The 15,496-nt window shown below is 48.2% G+C and overlaps 1 protein-coding gene across 1 annotated transcript in view; it reads right to left on the reverse strand.

The window, feature by feature from the left end:
• Positions 1-10,119: 10,119 nt before the first annotated feature.
• kri1 (KRI1 homolog) overlaps positions 10,120-15,496 on the reverse strand; it is a 63,076-nt gene continuing 57,699 nt past the window's right edge. The window contains exons 19-20 of the mRNA XM_055663911.1: positions 13,434-13,954; positions 10,120-10,375 (exon numbers count right to left, since the gene is read on the reverse strand). Coding sequence (XP_055519886.1) covers positions 13,468-13,954 — 487 coding nt within the window. The 3' untranslated portion in view covers positions 10,120-10,375; positions 13,434-13,467. The remainder of the gene's footprint in view (positions 10,376-13,433; positions 13,955-15,496) is intronic.

Below are 15,496 nucleotides of genomic sequence, written 5' to 3' on the forward strand. Positions count from 1 at the left end.
CTCAACCAGAGTAGTAAACCACAACCTGGTGGACAAACTGGGGGACTTGGGACTTCCACACCACCTGTACGTGGATAAATAGCTTCCTGTCGGGTCGCAGCCAGAGAGTCAGAGTGGGCCATCCTACATCCACGGCCCTCAGCCTCAGTACCGGCTCTCCACAGGGCTGCGTACTGAGCCCCCTGCTCTACACCATCTACACACATGACTGCACCCCCGCCCACCACTGCAACACCATTGTCAAATTTGCGGATGACATTACGGTGGTGGGACTCATCTCCGGGGGGGACGAGTACGCCTACTGGGATGAGGTGGAGCAGCTGACAGTGTGGTGTGAAGAAAATAACCTGCTCCTCAACACCTTAAAGACAAAGGAAGTAATAATAGACGTCAGGAAGAATAAAACGGACATGGCACCATTGACTATCAGAGGGGACTGTGTAGAGAGGGTGGCGGATTTCCGCTTCCTGGGAATCCATATTGAGGAGGACCTGACGTGGAGCGTGAACACCACTGCGCTGCTGAAAAAGGTCCAGCAGAGACTGCACTTCCTGAGGGTGCTCAGGAAGAATAACATCACTCAGAGACTGCTGCTGTCCTTTTATCGGTGCTCCATTGAGAGCATCCTAACATGCTGTGTATGCGTGTGGTACACCAGCTGCACAGCGGCTCAGAGGAAAGAGCTCCAGAGGGCCATTGACAACGCCCAGAAGATTGTCGGCTGCCCTCTCCTTACCTTGGAGGACTTACACAGTTCCCGCTGCACCAAAAAATCCCAGAGCATCATAAAGGACATTTCCCACCCCGGACACTCCCGTTTTTGAACTGTTGCCGTCAGGCAGACGGTACAGATCTACAAGGACAAGGACGAACAGACTAAAAAACAGTTTTTACCCCACTGCTATAAAAGCATTAAATGTAGCCGCCAAGGAACGCAGGGGCGATACAGACTAAGGGACTGTGGTACACTGTGAAATCGACAGAAGGATGGAGGGTTGGGTGTTTATGCGTGCTATTTTCATGATATTTATTTAGTTGTTTATCTTTTAATATTTTACCTTGTATGTATCGTTAGCTTTAGAAATGTTTGAATGGTGCACTGACTGGCTGACATTTTTAAATTTCGTTGTACATGGCTCATGTTACAATGACAATAAAGAAACTATTCTATTCTATTCTAAGTAGCGATCAAATACGGGACAAGGGCGGTCCTGTACAGGACACACCAATTTAGCCCGATATACGGGATGTCCCGGCTAATACAGGACAGTTGGCAACCTTATTCCTCAGATACAGGGCCCAAAATTGCTCACAATACTTCAAATGCGATCTGACCAGCGTCTCATCATTACATCTCTGTTTTTGTATTCTAGTCCTTTCGAAATAAATGCTAGCGTTGCATTTGAATCTTTGAGCTTCCAATGTCTCTTCGTTGAATCGGTCTGTTGAAGCAGACACCTGCCTGCCTGCCTGCCTGCCTTCTGGCCATGAGAGGTGATCTCACCTGATGTGCCGACTACCTCCTGAGCCAACGCTGGCCTTACACCGCACTCACTCCTGTGGGAACACTGATTGTAATATTTACTTTCTGTGCAGGAAGTCAGACAGTCAGAGACTCATACAGTATGGAAACAGGCCCTTCGGCCCAACTTGCCCACACTTGAAAACACAGTGGGTGCATTTCACCGGAAATGAATCAGTGGGGTAAATGCACAGTCTTTTACCCAGAGTAGAGGAATCAAGAACCAGAGGACTCAGAATTAAGTGGCAACTTTTTACACAAAGGTTGGTGGGTATACGGAACAAGCTGCCAGATGAGATAGTTGAGGCAGGTTTAAATGACGTTTGGACATGTACCCCTGGATAGGACAGGGATATGGGCCAAATGCAGGCAGGTGGGACTAGTGTAGATGAGACATGTTGGTCGGCATGGGCAAGTTGGGCCGAAGGGCCTGATTTCACTCTAGAACTCTGTAACTCTCTATGACTTCATGGAGACACATGGAAATGCAGATGCCGGTTTACAAAAAGACACAAAGTGCTGGAGTAACTCAGCGAGTCGGGCAACATCTCTGGAGAACATGGATAGGTGGCGTTTTGGTCGGGAACAGATATGTATCCGAATACTTTGTCAAAACTATATAAAACAACAAATAAAGTTATATATCTCTATAAAAAAAATAATAATAGTGCAAAGACAATAACAATAAAAATCATATCCCACAAATCTATGTGGTCCGAGCTTAATTGGAGGTTGTTGTGTTCAATAACCTAATGGTGGTTGGGGCTTGTAACCATTAGATTGATAAGGGTTTGGACACGTTAGAGGCAGGAAACATGTTCCCGATGTTGGGGGAGTCCAGAACCAGGGGCCACAGTTTAAGAATAAGGAATAAGCCATTTAGAACGGAGATGAGGAAACACTTTTTCACACAGGGAGTTGTGAGTCTTTGCCATTCTCTGCCTCAGAGGGTGGTGGAGGCGGGTTCTCTGGATGCTTTCAAGAGAGAGACCAGATGATGTTGCGTTTTGGCAACCTTCTTCAGACTGATGAAGGGTCCTGATCTGAAATGTGGTCTCCACAGATGGTCAGGTTCCCATTTTCCCCCACAGTGTTGGGGACTGTCAAAAACACGATGGCACGGATATAAGGAGTTCAAGGTTTCAAGGGCAGTTTGTTGTGATCTGGGAACATGGATCTGGGAGGTAACTTTTTTCTTTCAACACAGAGAGTGGATGATATCCGGGACTCGCTGCAAGTGATGGTGGTGGTGGTGGAATCAGAAACAAGTACTGTATTTAAGATGCGTTTGGGCACTTGAACAGGCAAGGCAGTGAAGGATGGAGGCCAGAACCAGGGGCCACAGTAAGAATAAGGAGTAATTTCACAAAGGGTGAAATTAGCCGGAGGACTGGGATGGGGGAGGCACAGGGAGAGAGAGGGAATGCCGGAGTTATTTGAAATTAGAGGGATCAACGTTCATACCGCTGGGTTGTAAGCTGCCAAGCAAAATAGGAGGTGCTGTTCCTCTAGTTTACATCTGGCCTCAAACTGACAGTGGAGGAGGCCCAGGACAGGAAGGTCAGTGTGGGAATGGGTGGGGAAGTTAAAGCGCTGACGACTCATCGGCTGTTGATCTGAGTAGGTCCATTTGTTCCCAGGCTTTTCTCCCTGGGAACAAATCAATCCTTGCTGGAATTACTGTCTACCACAACCCAACCAAAGAGGCATCTAAATCCCAGCCACCTCGCTGGGCCTGGATTCGATATAGATGGTGATTTGGATCGGTTGCAAATGCATTTCAGATTCAGATTCAATTTTAATTGTCATTGTCAGTGTACAGTACAGAGACAACGAAATGCAATGAAATTCATGTGCGTATGATCGCAAAGGGGAGCAAGAAACACGACAGTTTGATCTTGGAGACACGGAACCGCAAGTGCGGGAACCTTGAGAAAAACACAACGTGCTGGAGGAACTTGGGCGGGAACATGGAGAGGAAAGATTTAGAGGGATATGGACTAAATGTGGGTAAATGGGGCCACACACTGAACGTTTGTTTTCTCCTTGTTACGTACGATGTTTACATATTCTGTTGTGGGGTGGAAGATTGCAACCTTCACACACTCCGCCCTGTTTCACTAATGCAATCAACTCGACGTGCACAAACAGAAGATCAAATAGAACAAGCTGTCCTGTCCGACAACTTTAGGCTGTGCACGCCACATGGAAAAAGAAGAAGATATTCTGTTCTGCTGCAGCGAGTAAGAATTCCATTGTCCTATCTGGGACACATGACGATAAAACACTTGACTCCCTCTCTTGACTCTATTCTGGTAAACCTCCTCTAATCCTTTCCATATTCACCATATCCTTCCTGTAATGGGGTGACCAGAACTGCATGCAATACTCCAAATACAACCGAACCAGTCCTATGCAGCTGCATCGTGACTTAAGGGCGTGTCCCACTTGGGCGTCATTTGCGCGTAAGTTACACCACATCATTTATGCGTCATGACCCACGACACGCGCGTCCTGCCTCATGCATGGCGCACATTACGCGCGCATGGTGCGTGGTGACGTAGGCAGTGATGCTGGGTCACGCACGGCGCCCCCCGGGTTTTGGGATGTACAAAATCTTCGCGAGCCATCTGCGTAACGCGCAAATAACGCCCAGGTGGGACAGACCCTTGTCTCCATGTCTCTCCCAATGAAGCATACCATACGCATCCTTCACCACTCAAGGTACTTGTGTTTGCAACTTTGTGGACTGGACCCCAAGATCCTTTTAGTTGTGCAATTGAACAAGGACTGGCTACTTTCATAATTCATATCAACATGTGACCCATCACTCAATTCAAAAGGGCTTACATGAGCTTGTTCTGTGTACTAAGGAAATATAGGAGCAAGCTTTGACGAGTTGCTGGGATGCATTATATGGATGGTACACACTGTGGCAACTGCGTAATGGAACAGCAGGAGGGACAGCCATAGGTATATGGACTTCAGGAAGGCATTTGATAAGGTGATAAATGACAGGCTACTTTGGAAGAATATCGCGAGACCTATCCAACTGAATAGACCAATGGCCTCTTGGAAGGAAGCAGAGGGTGGTGGTGGACTAGGGGCCTGTGACAAGTGATGTGCTTCAGGAATCAGCGCTGGGCCATTGCTGTTTGTGGTTTGTCACAACGATCTAGATGAGAATGTACATGATGTAGATGAGAGTTATTAGTAAGTTTGCAGATGACGCTAAAGTGATTTATGTTGAAACAAGGAACTACAAATGCAGAAGAAGGGTCCCGACCCAAAACGTCTCCTACCCGTATTCTCCAGGGATGCTGCCTGACCCGCTGAGTTACACCAGAACTTTGTGTCTTAGCTGTGTGACTTAGTTAGTTTAGACATCAGCATGGGAACAGCCCCTTCGGCCAATTAACCCAGTTAAGTCCTTCAGGACTCAATAGACATTAAACAATAAGTGCAGGAGTAGGCCATTCGGCCCTTCGAGCCAGCACTGCCATTCAATGTGATCATGGCTGATCATCCCCAATCTGTACCCCGTTCCTGCCTTCTCCCCATATCCCCTGACTTTGCTATCTTTAAGAGCCCTATCTAGCTCTCTCTTGAAAGCATCCAGAGAACCTGCCTTCACCTCCCTCTGAGGCTGAGAATTCCACACTCACAACTCTCTGTGAGAAAAAGTGTTTCCTTGTCTCCGTTCTAAATGGCTTACTCCTTATTCTTAAACTGTGGCCCCTGGTTCTGGACTCCCCCAACATCGGGAACATGTTTCCTGCCTCCAGCGTGTCCAAGCCCTTAACAATCTTATATGTTTCAATGAGATCTCCTCTCATCCTTCTAAACTCCAGAGTGTACAAGCCCAGCTGCTCCATTCTCTCAGCATATGACAGTCTCGCCATCCCGGGAATTAACCTTGTGAACCTACGCTGCACTCCCATCCTTAACATTGGTGCCACCGATCAGCAGGGGAGTTGGATTGTAGAGGTTACGCACCAACATCACAAATACAGCTATCATCCGAAACACCAAACCAACTTTATCCAGAGTTCCCAGCAGTTTTATAAATTTTCTGAAAGTGTTATGTTCTTATTATGTTCTTGAACTTGAAAGCCCAACGTCTTGCAACAAGTCTTTACCGTGTTACTCATGCTCAAAATAGTTATGTGATTGAGTCGAGACAAGCACACCCATATAATTGTCTGTACACCGTGGTGTGTATTAACAGTGCTAGTCACACTTCAACCATAAGTTTAGTTGGGCATGGAAACAGGCCCTTCGGCCCACTGAGTCCATGCCGACCATCGATCACCCGTCCGCATTAGTTCTATGCTATCCCACTTTCTCATCCACTCCTTGCACACTTAGAGGACTAGTTAACCTGCAAACCCGCACGTCTTTTGGATGGGGGAGGAAACCGGAGCACCCGGAGGAAACCCAGGCTGTCACAGGGAGAACGTGCAAACTCTACACCGTCAGTTTGGAGTTTGAACGTACTCCCTGTGACAGGGTGGGTTTTCTCCAGGTGCTCCAGTTTCCTCCCACAATCCCAAGGACGTACAGGTTTGTGGGGTAATAGGCTTTGTTAAAAATCTAAATTGTCCCCGGTGTGTAGGATAGTGGGATCGCTGGTTGGCGCGGACTTGATGGGCCGAAGGGCCCGTTTCCGCAATGTATCTCTCAATTCAGCTTAATTAGTGAGGATCGAAGGCAGGTCTCTAATGCTGTGAGGCAGTGGCTATACCAGCTACACCACTGTGAACACCCTGCCACTGACTGTGTGGGGTAGGATAGGTCTGAGGAGGACTATGCTGGCGTTTAGAAGGATGAGAGGGCATCTCATTGAAACATATAAGATTGTTAAGGGCTTGGACACGCTAGAGGCAGGACACATGTTCTGGATAACGGAGACAGGGGATATGGGGAGAAGGCAGGAACGGGGTACTGATTGGGGACGATCAGCCATGATCACATTGAATGGCGGTGCTGGCTCGAAGGGTCGAATGTCCTACTCCTGCACCTATTGTCTGGAATAGTTGGATGTCTGGAACACTTTGTTTTTCCATGGGACTTCATTGAACAGCAGCGTCAGCTTGTGCCGTGCAGGAGAATGGGGCTAGGAGGGAAAGATAGATCAGCCATGATTGAATGGCGGAGTGGACCTGATGGGCTGAATGGCCTAATTCTACTAGAACCTATGAACACCAATTTTGATTTCTTTGGCCTTATCCTCATGGCTCTTCCTAGTAGTGTGGTAACTAAGGGCATGTGGAAGGTGTAAGAACTGCAGATGCAATTTTGGTCGCCAAATCGAAGGTAGACACGAAATGGTGGAGTAACTCAGCGGGTGAGGCAGTATCTCTGGAGAGAAGGAATGGGTGAAGGGTCTCGACCCGAAACATAGAAACATAGAAATTAGGTACAGGAGTAGGCCATTCGGCCCTTCGAGCCTGCACCGCCATTCAATATGATCATATCCCGTACCTGCCTTTTCTCCATACCCTCTGATCTCCTTAGCCACAAGGGCCACATCTAACTCCCTCTTAAGTATAACCAATGAATATGGCCTCACTAACTTCTGTGGCAGAGAGTGGTAGAGAGGTTCACCAGCTCCCTGTGTGTGGTGAAGGCAGGTTCATCTCATATCATTTTTTAAATTGGATTTCCCCTTTATCCTTAGAAGGGAATGGAGGGTTGTGGTACGACTTCCCTAGGTGGGACTAAGGGAAAAAAATTTGTTCCTGCATCTGGACCTGTAGGGCCCCTTATGAATTTTTAAGTTTCTATAAGTTCCCCTCTCATATCTTATAAATTCTAGAGAGTATAAACCGAAGTCTACACAAAATTTCTTCATAAGACAGTCCTGACATCACAAGGAATCAGTCTGGTGAACCTTCTCTGCACTCCCTCTATGGCATCGCCCATTCCTTCTCTCCAGAGATGCTGCCTCACCCGCTGAGTTACTCCACCATTTGATGTTAACCGAAGGGCTTGTAGACACATACAGGCCAGAAGGGACTGTCGGGTTCCTTCCGCTCAGAGATAGTCACCATTACCGGCAGTAGGCTTTTCAATTCCACATTTGCTCAATGGGCAGCATTTTAATTCCCTCGCTGAGGTGGTGATGAAATTTGAACTGACATCCACCGATCTGGAGGATTACCAGCCCGACAATGACTCTGCCGCTGCATTGTTTTTACTGTAATACCTTGTGCAGTGACCGCCAGCTTCCCTCTGGGCTGGAACAGGCTGTAACTTTGTAAAGGACATTGCGCAGTGAGGATGTTGCAGCAACGCACACTCTTTCACATAAAGAGCTCTTGCTCAAACGTCTGTGCTTTCATGTTCCAGGCCAGCCACACTTTAACACTGCGGGTGAAGGGAGTTTTAGGGACACCTTCGCTCAGTCCACCTTGGCCTTCGCCAGGGGCCGGCACCCTACGGCCCTGGGGCCGAATGCGGCCCCTTAACCCCAAATCATCCGGCCCACAGGCGCATTTACCCCCCCCCCCCCCCCCCCCGTAATAGACAATAGACAATAGGTGCAGGAGGAGGCCATTTGGCCCTTCGAGCCTGCAACGCCATTCAATGTGATCATGGCTGATCATCCCCAATCAGTACCCCGTTCCTGCCTTCTCTCCATATCCCCTGACTCCGCTATTTTTAAGAGCCCTATCTAGCTCTCTCTTGAAAGCATCCAGAGAGCCTGCCTCCACTGCCCTCTGAGGCAGAGAATTCCACAGACTCACCACTCTCTGTGAGAAAAAGTGTTTCCTCGTCTCCGTTCTAAATGGCTTAGCCCTTATTCTTAAACTATGGCCCCTGGTTCTGGACTCCCCCAAATCATCCGGCCGGTCGAGCTGTCTGTACCGCATCCTGCGCAAAGCTGCCGGCACGGCTGTGAACCTTCTGCGAACAAGTTTAAGAAAGAACTGCAGATGCTGGAAAAATCGAAGGTAGACAAAAATGCTGGGGAAACTCAGCAGGTGAGACATGCAAAGATTGCATGAGGCTGCCTCACCCACTGAATTTCTCCAGCATTTTTGTCTACCTTCTGTGAACACGTGATTTGATGGCTGCCATCGCGGGATCCACGTGTACACGTGATAGATGTGGCCCGGCATCCGCTCAGACATGCGTCCCGGCCCCAATGCTGAACAAGGTTGCCCACCCCTGGCCTACGCGATCTCCCGGTTGCCAAACATTTTGTCTGAAGGGTCTGGATCTGAAACATCACCCATTCCTTCTCACCAGAGATGCTGCCTGTCCCGCTGAGTTACTCCAGCATTTTGTGTCTGTCTTCGGTTTAAACCAGCATCTGCAGTTCATTCCTACACATTGTAACTCCCCCTCCCATTCCCATATACGGAATTTTCTGTCCTGAGCCTCCTTCACTGTCAGAGTGAGGCCCAACACAAATTGGAGGATCAGCACCTCGTATCCCACTTGGGCAGCTTACAACCCAGTGGTATGGGATCTTTACCAGCCTTGTGCTTCCACTTTCAGGGAGGTAAAGCCCTGTCCCACAGTGCAAGTTCATTCCAAGAGCTCTCCTGTGTTTTAAAAACTATCAAACTCGTGGGAAGCACGGAGAATGAACATAGCGGGTACGTCGGAGCTCGGGGACGTCTCTTAGCGCTAACGGCAGGTACTCAGGAAGACTCGCTAACGGCAGGTGAGCACGGGAAGACTCGTGAAGATTTTTCAACATGATGAAAAATGTCCACGAGAGCCCCGAGTATCGACGAGTGGCCATTACCGTAAATCTCCGAGTTTGAATCAGGGCAAACTCGGGAGAGCTCTTGGAATGAACTTGTACCGTGGGACTGGGCTTTTAGGGACTTTGTGATCTGATGTCTGCAACCCTCCCCCTTCCAATTGTGTAGTCTGCGAGTTGCATTTCACAGCTGCCCTCAAGCAGATATAATGTCAGCTCTCAAGCACTGGACAGAGAGAAATTAATTCAAGCTCACTGCCAGTTAAGTAGAATCACTCCCAGCAACTTTTCATTTCTGCTATTTTAATTGGAACCACCAGCTTCTTCACTACAAATGAATTCAACACCCTGAACAAGGAAAGAGAATGGAATTTTATCCCAGCTCGTAGAGTCTTCTCATAATTATACTCAAAGATAAGCTTCAAGCTTGCGCAGCGGTAGAGTTGCTGCCTCACAGCGCCAGAGACCCGGGTTCCATCCTGACTACGGCTGCTGTCTGTACCGAGTTTGTACGATCTCCCAGTAACCGCATGGGTTTTCTCTGGGTGCCCCGGTTTTCTCCCACACTCCAATGACGCACAAGTTTGCAGGCTAATTAGCTTCTGTAACTTGGTCTAGTGTGTACGAGAGAACTAATCTATGGGTGAACGTTAGTCGGCGTGGCCTCAGAGGGCTGAAGGGCCTGTTTCCGTGCTGTACCTCCATACTAAAACTAAACTGCAGATGCTGGAATCTTGGGCAAAAACACAAAGTGCTGGAGTAATTGAGCGGAGCAGGCAGCATCTTGGAGGACATGGATAGGTGACATTTTGTGTTGGGATCTTCCTCTCAAGTGCGACTCAGCCAAGTCATCAAGGACATTGTTTTAAAGAAAGTTAAATGAAATTTTAACACCATCTTTTATTCACAATCGTTAAAAATCTATAAAAGGAGCTCAGGGGAAGGATGTATTATAATTCATAGAGTTCTGGCAGTGAGCTAAGAGGAGACTGGTGTAACGAGCTACTGAGAACATCTTCCAAGATGGCCACGAGACTCTCCATGGAAAGCAACACGTTTTTCCTGCCATCCCTGCTTCGTGAGGTGATGGTCTCCCGGGCTTGCTTAGAACATAACACGGTGTCAAGTTTCCCAAGCTATAGCGGAGAAAAGAAAATATATAAAATCAGCAAGGTTTCTGATTGACACTGGAATGTGTGAAGTGCTGATTTGAAACGTCTGCTACAGAGAGCATACTATCTGGGTGCACCACAGCTGGCTCTACAGAAGACCACAAGAAATTGCAGACAGTCGCCCAGTCCATCACACATCCCAAACTCCCCACCATCAACACCTCACACTGCCTCAGGAAAGCAGCCAACATAATCAAGGACTATTTACACGTTGGTCATTCCCTCCTCTCATCACCCCCATCGGGCACAAGATACAACAGCTTGAAAGTGCCAAGCCAAGTCTGGAGAAGGGTCTCGACCCGAAACCCCACCTATTCCTTTGCACCATAGATGCTGCCTCACCCGCTGAGTTTCTCCAGCATTTTTGTCTACTTTCTGTGAACATGTGATTTGATGCCTGCCAACCGGGGCGGGATCCATGTGTACACGTGATAGATGTGGCCGGCCATCCACTCACAGACATGCGTCCCGGCCCCTATGCAGAACAAGGTTGCCCACCCCTGCTCTACACGATCTTTGATCCTTGATTTTTCCAGCATCTTCTTAAGCACCAGATTCAGGATCAGATTCTTCCCTGCTGTTATCAGAGGACTGAGTTGCCCTTCCACGAGCTGGAATGTAGTCCTGATCTCCCACCAGTCCCATTCCTGACCATGGACTTTTCCTCTGTAACAGTAGTGTGTGGCTTAATTGTACTCGCATGTTGTACGATTTGACTAGACAGCACAGTGGTAGAGCTGCCGGACACGGGTTCCTCTGGTGCTGTCTGTGTGGAGTTTGCACGTTCTCCCTGTGTGATTGCGTAGGTTTCCTCCGGGGTTCTCCGCTTTCCCCCCACACCACAAAGATGTGTAGTTTGTTAGTTCATTGACCTCTGCCAATTGCCCTTTAGCTTGTAAAGGAGTGGACGTGAAAGTGGAATAACATAGACCTTGTATGAAGGGGTCTTGGAGTCATACAGTGTGGAAACAGGCCATTCGGCCCAACTTGCCCACACCGAACAACATGCTCCATCTACACTAGTCCCATTTGCCTGCATTAGTCCATATCCCTCTAAACCTGTCCTATCCATGTATCTGTCTAATTGCTTCTTAAACGTTGCCCCAATGATCTCCCATAGCAGTTTGTTCCATACATCTACCACCCTATGTGTGAAAAGGTTATCCCTCAGATTCCTATAAAATCTTTCCCCCTTCACCTTAAATCTACATCCCCTGGTACTCGATTCCCTTACTCTGAGCAAAGAGCAAGAGTCCAAGCCGACCATTGATCACCCGTTCACACTAGTTCTATGTTATCCCACTTTCTCATCCACTCCCTACACACTAGGGGGCAATCTACAGAGGGCCAATTAACCTACAAACCTGCACGTCTTCAGGAAGCATGGGAAACCGGAGCACCCAGTGGAAACCCACGTGGTCACAGGGAGAACGTGCAAACTCCTCACAGGCAGCAACTGACATCAGGATCGAACCGGAGTCCCAGATAAAATACCAGAGCAAAAGGAGGCTACAGACTTTTGGCTGTTGAGTAGAGCTACTGCTAGTGGAAAAAAACTGTTTTTATGTCTGGCTGTGGCAGCTTTGACAGTCCGGAGTCACCTTCCAGAGGGAAGTGATTCAAAGAGTTTGTGGCCAGGGTGAGAGGGGTCAGAGATGATCTTGCCCGCTCGCTCCCTGGCCCTTGCAGTGTACAGTTCATCAATGGAGGGAAGGCTGCAGCCAATAACCTTCTCAGCTGATCGGACGATTCGCTGCAGCCTCCAGGTGTCGTGCTTGGTGGCTGAGCCAAACCAGACCATGATGGAGAAGGTGAGGACAGACTCTACGATGGCCGTGTAGAAATGGACCATCATTGGCTGTGGCAGATTGTGCTTCCTCAGCTGCCGCAGGAAGTACATCCTCTGTTGAGCCTTTTTGACTGTGGAGTCGATGGTAGCCCCCCATTTAAGGTCCTTGGAGATGATGGTTCCCAGGAACTTTAAAGACTCCACAGATGTGACTGGGGTGTTGTTGATGGTGATTGGGGTGAGGGGAGGGGGAGCTCTCCTAAAGTCTACAATCAATTCCACTGTCTTAAGAGCATTGAGCTCTAGGTTGTTACCATGGCACCAGGATGCCAGCTGTGTCACTGCCTGTCTGTAGGCGGATTCCTCCCCATCCTGGATCAGTCCAATCAGGGTTGTGAGAAGCTTGACAGAGGTGTCTGTGGTGGTGTAGTCGTTGGTGTAGAGAGAGTAGAGGAGAGGGGAGGGTACGCAGCCTTGCGGTGCTCCTGTGCTGCGGGTCTGCGGATCTGAGATGTACTTTATACTGGAGATAGACACAAAATGCTGGAGTAACACAGTGGGACAGGCAGCATCTCTGAAGGAAAGGAATGGACCTGAAGAAGGGTGTTGACCAGAAACGTCACCCATTCCTTCTATACGGAGATGCTGCCTGTCCCGCTGAGTTACTCCAGCATTTTGTGTCTATCTTCCATACAAATGGTGTTTGCAACACTACCATAGGAGGTAGTTGTGGCAGGGACAATAGCAACGTTTAAAGGACAGAGGCAGTGAATTCTGTGGAATACTCTGCCTCAGAGTGCGGTGGAGGCAGGTTCTCTGGATGCTTTCAAGAGAGAGCTAGATAGGGCTCTTAAAAATAGCAGAGCCAGGGGATATGGGGAGAAGGCAGGAACGGGGTACTGATTGGGGATGATCAGCCATGATCACATTGAATGGCGGTGCTAGCTCGAAGTGCCGAATGGCCTACTCCAGCATCTATTGTCTATTGTCTATTGACACTTGGACAGGGTCCATGGATAGGAAAGGTTTGGAGGGATATGGACCAAAAACGGGTAAATGTGACTGGCTGAGATGGGGCATCTTGGGCAGCATGACGTGACACTATGAAGCAGAAACCCTTCGAACCTCCCCATTTAAGGGACACTGAGAGACAATTCCTATTGAACAAGGACCAAAATGTGCCAGTAACAGGAGGTAAAGTAATCTAAATAATGATTGAAGAAACCAGCTTACTTTTCACAAAATGACCTTGTTCATCAACAATAAATCAGGCTCTTGTTTGCTTCTTTCCTTGTTTCTTCTTTCCTCTGTTCATCAGCTTGTATCTCAGTTTGCGTGGGTCCAGCCCGTACGCCTGCAGCCTGGAGCCACTGAACACCCGGCCACCCATCGTCACCCGTGAGCCCAGCCGCACGTTTCTCCTTCGCAGTTTCTTCTTCTTAGCGGGCTGCGCCGCCTTTGCCCCCAGGGTGGCCGGGGGAGCAGGGGACGTTCCCGGTGCTTCCTCCGCCGCCGCCGCCGCCGACATTGCGTTCACGCTGCCGCTCTGCTTGCCAATCAGGACGGCTTCATCCACCTCAGCATCCGGTCCACCCATCCCGGCCTCCAGCCTCCCGCCCATCGGGCTGGCATTAGTGCTCTCCATCTCCACTGCCACTCCTTCCTCCAGCAGCCTTGCTGTTTGCACTTTATCCCTGCGCTTCTTGCCCATCTTGGCTCTGCCAGCAGCCTCGTCAGTCTGAGATTCTTCCTCCCTGCAGAACAAAAACATTTTTTAAAGTGTCAGTAGTTTAACCTTCTGTATTATTAACAATCTGTATTATTCAATTGATATTAATAGTGGATTGAGGGTTAAATTCACTATTTAATATGAATATAATAGTGAATTGAAGGTTAACGGATATCTCATGGAGAGAGGCTCTGTGCTTTAGCAGCAGAGGCCATTAACTGCCCAGCAAAGGGCTAGGGTGTGTAAAGGTCGGCAAGAGTGTGAGAGTTTGAGAGAGACTGAATAGACATGGAGTGAAAAGGTGAGTGTTATACAAGATAATATCTTCACTGTAAACCAACATCTGCAGTTCCTTCCTACACATTTTGTCTTCTCCACTGCAAAATCTCCTCGAGGTGTGTGTACTCTGAAGAATGTGTAGGAAAGAACTGCAGATGCTGGTTTAAATCGAAGGTAGACACAAAATGCTGGAGTAACTCAGCTTGGACAGGCACCATCTTTGGAGAGAAGGAATGGATGAGATTTCGGGTCGAGACCCTTCTTCAGACTGTCCCGCTGAGTTACTCCAGCATTTTGTGTCTACCGTCTACCCTGAAAAAGTTCTCCTCCTCTCTCCACCCAAACTAGTCTGAAGGAGGGTCTCCACTGACCACTGATATGCAAACCAATCAATGATAGATGTCAATTTATATGCTAAGAATTTAAATATTTCAGTTGAACTGCTGATGAGAATAACAATTAAAATAAAAGTCAGAGACAGTTCCGAAGAGCCTAGTCATAAAATTTGTTTTGTTTAAAAAGTCTTGGGTAAAATTCTGTCGACCATACAGTTCATATGTCAAGCATGCAACTTTAGTTAAACACGGAATGATATCGAACACTCCAGTCGATGAGGTAAATGGGATAATGCGGGGAAAGGTTGGACAAACTTGGATTGTTTTTTCTGGAGCTTCAGAGGCGGAGCGAAGACCAGATAGAAATATATAAAATGATGAGAGGTAGATAGTCAGAACCTTATTCCCGAGGATGGGAATGACAAAGGCCAGAAGGCATAGCTTTTAGACGAGAGGGGCAAAGTTTAAAGGTGATGTGTGGGGCAAGTATTTGTTCACAAAGAGAGTGCAGAATGGGGCGGAAGATTGTACTTCACATGGTCCACCCTGTTTCGACTAATGCAATCAACTCGACATGCACAAACGGAAGATCAAGTAGAACAAGTTTAGGCTGTGCACGCCACACGAAAGAAGAAGAAGAATAGTGCTGAATACGCACTGCCAGTGGTGGTGGTGAAGGCAGATATGATAGTAGCGTTTAAGAGGCTTTTGGCCCATTAGGCCCATGGATATGCAGGGAATGGAGGGGTAAGGGTCATGTGCAGGCTGAGGAGATTAATGTAACTTGGCATCATTTTCACCACAGACATTGTGGGCCGAAGGGCCTGTGCTGTACTGTTCTATGTTCAACACCCAGAGCGTTACAACAACGAGCTGCAATTATGCTACCCCGAAAATGCTCATAAAGTAGGTATGTTGCAAAACTTACCTTCAGCGTCGCTGCAGGTCTGTCG

Source organism: Leucoraja erinacea, chromosome 39 (assembly GCF_028641065.1).
Source record: "Leucoraja erinacea ecotype New England chromosome 39, Leri_hhj_1, whole genome shotgun sequence".
Taxonomy (NCBI): domain Eukaryota; kingdom Metazoa; phylum Chordata; class Chondrichthyes; order Rajiformes; family Rajidae; genus Leucoraja; species Leucoraja erinaceus.